Genomic DNA, 7,171 nt, shown 5'->3' on the forward strand with positions numbered 1-7,171 from the left:
GGTAGGTTTAGGACAGATGTTAGGGGTAGGTTCTTTACTCAGCGAGTCGTGAGTTCATGGAATGCCCTGCCAGTAGCAGTGGTGGACTCTCCCTCATTATGGGCATTTAAGCGGGCATTGGATAGGCATATGGAGGATAGTGGGCTAGTGTAGGTTAGGTGGGCTTGGATCGGCGCAACATCGAGGGCCAAAGGGCCTGTACTGCGCTGTATTCTTCTATGTTCTATGTGCATGGCCAATTAATTCATCCACCCTGCAGCTCTCACACTCATCCAAACTAGGTGACAGCCTCAAACCTGTTGAATTATTGCAAAAGCTGAGGGTCCTGTAGGGCCTGTACTGCGCTGTATTCTTCTATGTTCTATGTGCATGGCCAATTAATTCATCCACCCTGCAGCTCTCACACTCATCCAAACTAGGTGACAGCCTCAAACCTGTTGAATTATTGCAAAAGCTGAGGGTCCTGTGCTGTGGGTCCTCTTACCTGCCTCACTTAGAGTCATAGAGATGTACAGCACGGAAACAGACCCTTCAGTTCAACTTGTCCATGCTGACCAGATATCCAAAATTAATCTAGTCCCACTTGCCAGCATTTTGCCCATATCCTTCAAAAAGCTACCTATTCATGTACCCATCCAGATGCCTTTTAAATGTTATAATCGTACAGCCTCTACCACTTCCTTTGGCAACTCATTCCACACATGCACCACTCTCTGCTTGAATAAGCTGTCCCATAGGTCCATTTAATATCTTTCCCCTCTCAGTTTTAATCTATGTCTTGTAGTTTTGGACTCACCTACCCAGGGAAACGACTTTGACTATTGACCCAATCCATGCTTTGTAAGGTTGCCCCTCAGCCTCCGACACACCATGGAAAACAGCTCCAGCCTATTTAGTTTCTCCTTGTAGCTCAAACCCTCCAACTCTGGCAACATCCTTGTTCATCTTTTCTGAACCCTTCCAAATTCCACAACATCCTTCTGTAGGAGAGACCAGAATTGCTCACAATACTACAAAAGTGGTTTAATCAATATCCTGTATGGCTGCAACATGACCTCCCAACTTCTATACTCAATGCAGTAACCAATAAAGGCAAGGATATAAAATGCCAAACGCCTTCTTCACTATCCCATTTACCTGCGACTCCACTTTTAAGGAACTATGAATCTGCACTCCAAGGTCTCTTTGTTCAGCAACACTCTCAAGGCCTTACCATTAAGTGTGTAAGTCCTGCCCTGATTTGCCTTTCCAAAATACAGCACCTCACGTTTATCTAAATTAAACTCCATCTGCAAATCTTCGGCCGATTGGCCCATCTGATCAAGATCCTATTGTACTCTGAGAGACCTTCGCTGTCCACTACACCTCCAACATTAGTGTCATCTGCAAACTTACCATACCTCCCATGTTCACAGTCAAGCCATTTACATCAATGAGGAAAAGCAGTGGACACAGCGTCGATTGTTGTGGCACGCCACTAATCACAGATCTCCAATCTGAAAAACAACCCTCCACCACCACCCTCTGTCTTTTATCTTCAAGCCAGTTCTGTATCCAAATAGCTAGTTGTCTCTGTATTCCATGTGATCTAACCTTGCTAACCAGTCTATCATGAGGAACCTTGTCAAACACCTTGCTGAAGTCCATATGGATCCCATCCACCACTCTGCCCTCATCAGTCCTTTTCGTTACTACTTCAAAAAAATTCAGTCAAGTTAGTGAGCCAGGATTTCCCATGCACAGTCATTTTAACTATCTCTTGTCAGTCCTTGCCTTTCCAAACACATGTAAGTCCTGTCCCTAAGCATTTCCTCCAACAACTTGCCCACCACTGATGTCAGGCTCACCAGTCTATAGTTCCCTAGCTTTTCCTTACCACCTTTCTGAAATGGTGGCACTACATTAGCCAACCTCCAGTCTTCTAGCACTTCACCTCCAATTCCTCAGCAAGGGGCCCAGCCATCTCGCCCCTCGCTTCCCACAGAGTTCGAGAGTGTACCTGATCAGATCCTGGGGATTTATCCACCTTTATGTGTTTTAAGATGTCCAGCACTGCCATGTCTATAATAATGGCATTTTTCAAGATGTGTTTATTTCCCCACATTCTCTTTCTTCCATATCCTTCTCCACAGTTAACATTGATACGAAATACCTGTTTAGTATCTCATCTATCTTCTGCGGTTGCACATGTAGGCAGGCTTCCTAATCTTTAAGGGGCCCTATTCCGTCCTTAGTTACCCTTTTGTCCTTTATGTATTTGTAGAATCCCTTTGGAATCTCCTTAATCCTATTTGCCGAAGCTATTTCATGTCCCCTTTTTGCCCTACTGATTTTCTTCTTAAGTATATCCCTGCTGCCTTTATACTCTTCTAGAGATTCACTCAATACCTAACATATGTTTCTTTCTTTTTTCTTGACCAAAACCTCGATTTCTCCAGTCATCCAACATTCCCTACACCTACCAGCCTTGCCCTTCACTCAGAGGGACATATTGTCTCTGGACTCTTGTTATCTTGTGATTGAATTCTTCCCAATTTCCAGCCATCCCTTTACCTGCGGACATTGCCCCCAGTCAACTTGTGAAAATTCTTGCCTAATAACATCAAATTTGGCCTTCCTCTGGTTTAGAACTTGAAATTTTAGATCCGGTCTATCTTTTTCCATCACTGTTTAAAACTGATAGAATTATGGTCACTGGCCCCAAAGTGCTGCCCACACCTGAGTCACCTGCCCTGCCTTATTTCCCAAGTGTAGGTCAAGGTTTGCACCATCTCTAGTAGGTGCATCCACATTCTGAATCAGAAACATTTTCCTGTCCACACTTAACAAATTCCTCTCCATTCAAACCCTTAACACTATGGCAGTCCCATTCTATGTGTGCATAATTAAAATCCCCCACTATAACCACTCTATTATTCTTACAGAGAGCTGAGATCGCTTTACAAATTTGTTTCTCAATTTCCCATTGACTATTGGGGGTCTGTAATACAAGGGTCAAAAAGTATGGTGCTGGAAAAGCACAATCGGTCAGGCAGCATTCGAGGAGCAGGGGAGTTGACATTTCGAGCTTAAACTTTTCATCAGGAATGATGAAGAGCTTATGCATGAAATGTTGACTCTCCTCCTCCTTGGATGCTGCCTGACCGCTGTGCTTTTTCAGCACTGCATGTTTTGACTCTGAACTCCAGCATGTGCAGTCTTCACTTTCTCCTAGGTCTACAGTACAATCCCAGTAAGGTGACCATCCCTTTCTCATTTCTTACTTACACCCAAATAACTTCCCTTAATGTATTTCCAGGAATGTGCTCCACAAGTACAACAGTAATGTTATCCTTAATCAAAAACACCACTCCTCCCTCCTCTCTTGCTCCCCTTTATATCCTTCCTATAGCATCCAAACCCTGTAACATTAAGTTGCCAGTCCTGTCCATCCCTGAGCCACATCTCTCTAATTGCTATGATAGCCCAATCTCACGAACCTAACCATGCCCGCAGTTGATCTGCTTTATCTGTTAGCCTCTTGCATTGAAATAAATGCAGTTTATCAGTCCTATCTCATTCTCTGCTTTGTACCTGCCTGCCCTGATTGTTTGACTTCCTCCGTTTCCCAATTGTATCTGTGTCAGACTGCTATCTTTCCTCAGCATACTAGTTTAAATCCTCTTGGGCAGCTCTAAGAAATCTCCCCGCCAGTATATTAGTCCCCTTCCAATTCAGGTGCAATCCATCCTTCTTGTACAGGTCACATCTACCCCAGAAGAGTTTCCAATGATCCAAGAATGTGAATTCTTCTCTGCACCGGCTGCTCAGCTGTTTGTAGTCACACCTCCTTGTTCCAGATCACTGGCCAATTCAGAAAGTCCTATGCTATGGGACATGACTTCTCGTAGAATAAAGTAACCGTTCCCTTTCCGTAATGTGCTACAGTGTTTGCAGCTTGGCTTTCAGTTCAATAACTCTGAACCGAACGTCTTGCTGCCACAAGAACTTAGTTGCAGATGTGTTTGCCCTGGATCACACCTAAATCTAGAAGCTTCATGTCCTGATGCTCTAGCGCATCACTAATATGTGATAATTAATTAATAATTGCCTGTTTATTCATTTATAATTAATATGGCCTCCATCTGCCAGTTTACAATGCTAATAAAGCAATACAATGCTGATAAAAATTTCTAGTACTACCAGTTAGTAACTGTTCTCAGTTATACAAAATCAGAAATTAAATGCTGTAGGCTTGAAAACAAGAGGCAAAGCACCCTTTACTGAATTCTCCACTCAGCACATAGCAATGCTTGCAGTAAATCTTGCTTAAAGCACCTTTTCTCCCTTTGTACAAAATTCTCATTTTGATACAAATTCCCAGATAATGCAATTTTTCTTCTGACTCAGTCAAGCAAAGTCTTTCTCTCATTATGTAGCCTTACTGACCCAGTTTTTCCCATCTTTAAGCCCTTTCCCCGACCCTGCAATTTTCTCCAAATACTATTCCAGATTCTTTTGGAAAGTTTTATACTTTAATTTCAAGCAGTGCATTCCAGATTGTAACTCACTTTGTAAATCAAAATATCCCCCATTTTGTCTTTTCTTCTATAACTGATTTCCTTAAATCAATGGCCTTTTGTTCCTGACCTTTCATAAAAATTTTAAGTAGGTACAGGATATGAAGAATGGTACCATAGTATATGAGCTAATCCATTACTAGACAGCCTTACCTGTCCTTGAAGATGGCTGCAAAGGAGACCAGCCAAATCAGTTTTTGCATGTGTTGTGTTTGAAGACACAAAATAACACAAAATTGAAAACTCAACACTTAAACAAAAATAAGTTGCAAGACTTTTATATTAGATTACTTACATTAGATTACTTACAGTGTGGAAACAGGCCCTTTGGCCCAACAAGTCCACACCGACCTGCCAAAGCGCAACCAACCCAGACCCACTCCCTTACATTTTACCCCTTCACCTAACACTACGGGCAATTTTGCATGGCCAGTTTACCTAGCCTGCACATTTTTGGACTGTGGGAGGAAACCAGAGCACCCGGAGGAAACCCACGCAGACATGGGGAGAATGTGCAAACTCTACACAGTCAGTCGCCTGAGGCGGGAATTGAACCCAGGTCTCTGGCACTGTGAGGCAACAGTGCTAACCACTGTGCCACCGTGCCGCCACATGGAATTTTTTATTTCAAGCTGTGAGAATATTTTATGCATTTTGATATTTTAAGCATTTATTATTTCTCTTTAATTTGTTCATCTAAAATATAGTTAAAATTGCACAACACTAAAATAGATTTTTGTGTTATACAGCCACATTACAGTAGTTTTGATATTTAGTGCAATGATAGTTTTCTGAATAATTAGAATTGTTATGAACTAAATGAAATGTCTATGTTTTTCTGAGAATATCCTTCATGTGTGAGTCTTGAAAGTGAGTGACGACTGGAGTGATGCTAGTAACAGTTGAGCCTTAGACTAGCTCACATGGCACCGTATTTACATACCTTTCAACTAATTAGTGATCAGAACAGGATTTCTCGCTGACGTTTTCCTAACCCAAAACATTGAGGGCAATTGAAACATAGCTTTCCACAACCAATTGTTACATCTGGACCTGGTTTACATTGCACTCGTCTACAGCAGTCAGTGCATTTACCCATAGAGCCATTAGGGTTCACCTTGAATATTGCCTTAAAATGTTTATTATGCAAATATCATTCAGCTTCACTTTCTTTTTTGCAGGTTGTTATCACAACTAAAACGACTGCTGATGATGTGAGTACTCAGTATACTTTGGACAAAGCGGGACACATCATTGCACAGAAACCTTCTCACATGGGCCAAGGTATTTCATTTTTCTTATGTCAAAGATGGGTGTGTTGCATGTTGGGGCGGCACGGTGGCTCGGTGGTTAGCATTGCTGTCTCACAGCACCACGGTCCCAGCTTCGATTCCAGCCTTGGGTGACTGTCTGTGTGGAGTTTACACATTCTCCCCCTGTCTGCGTGGGTTTTCTCCGGGTGCTCCAGTTTCCTCCCACAGTCCAAAGATGTGCAGGTCCAGTGAATTGGCCATTCTAAATTGCCCATAGTGTTAGGTGCATTAGTCAAAGGGAAATGAGACTGGGTGGGTTACTCTTCGGAGGGTCGGTGTGGACTTGTTGGGCTGAAGGGCCTATTTCCACACTGTAGGGAATCTAAGCTAATCTAATCATCCTTGTATTTAAGCGAGTTCACATCTCAACTTTTTGAATTTTCAACTGTTGTAGCGAACTTTGGAACAAATTAAGGCAAAGTTCAATTTAATTAATTTAATAATTTATCATTTAATATATAATAATTTATATTATTATTAAATGATAACAGCTGGAAGCAGCATCAACAAAATAAGATCAAATATACAGTATGTTTAGTAGTATATAAGGGAAATTCTGTATGTTTTAAATGAATAAATTTGCAGTGATTGGATGTCAGAAGTAAGGATATAAATTAACTTTAAGATGTCAAATAACATCATGGCCAGGAGTTTGCAGTCAGAGGTGAATCAACGATGCTTGTTGCTAAAGGACATCAAGAAACGTTGCTCGCGAATGTTTTTGCTATTTCTGTGGCATGAATTTCCTCTTTCAATCATTATTACAAATATGACGTCAGGTTGAGGGGATTGTGAGGTATACAGTAAGAGCGATGGCATTAAATAGATTAATTGGAACATTCTTGAATATCGAATATTCCAATGGACAGTTACCACAAAGTAAAATGCACTGAGTTTTCCGCTTGCTGACTGCAATAGTTTAAATAACAATAACTGATTGGGACTTGCAATGGGGACTGAAACATAAGATGCACCAACTTTCTTTAGAAAAGTTAAAATGTGCATTTTAATCGTACTGGAATGTCAAACATCTCCATTAATATAAAATTTGCTTTTCAAGGCTAGTGAGGCTATTCAGTAATAAATATGTCACAATCCCAGGTACACCTTAGAACATAGAACATAGAAGAATACAGCGCAGTACAGGCCCTTCGGCCCTCGATGTTGCGCCGATCCAAGCCCATCTAACCGACACGAGCCCACTATCCTCCATATGCCTATCCAATGCCCGCTTAAATGCCCATAATGAGGGAGAGTCCACCACTGCTACTGGCAGGGCATTCCACGAACTCACGACTC

The 7,171-nt window shown here is 41.8% G+C and overlaps 1 protein-coding gene across 3 annotated transcripts in view; it reads left to right on the top strand.

Moving 5' to 3' along the window:
• pms1 (PMS1 homolog 1, mismatch repair system component) overlaps positions 1 to 7,171 on the top strand; it is a 113,717-nt gene that overhangs the window by 32,256 nt on the left and 74,290 nt on the right. For all 3 annotated transcript variants that reach the window (XM_043692840.1, XM_043692842.1, XM_043692841.1), the window contains exon 4: positions 5,741 to 5,843. In XM_043692840.1, coding sequence (XP_043548775.1) covers positions 5,741 to 5,843 — 103 coding nt within the window. The remainder of the gene's footprint in view (positions 1 to 5,740; positions 5,844 to 7,171) is intronic.

The sequence above is a fragment of the Chiloscyllium plagiosum genome, chromosome 7, assembly GCF_004010195.1.
Source record: "Chiloscyllium plagiosum isolate BGI_BamShark_2017 chromosome 7, ASM401019v2, whole genome shotgun sequence".
Taxonomy (NCBI): domain Eukaryota; kingdom Metazoa; phylum Chordata; class Chondrichthyes; order Orectolobiformes; family Hemiscylliidae; genus Chiloscyllium; species Chiloscyllium plagiosum.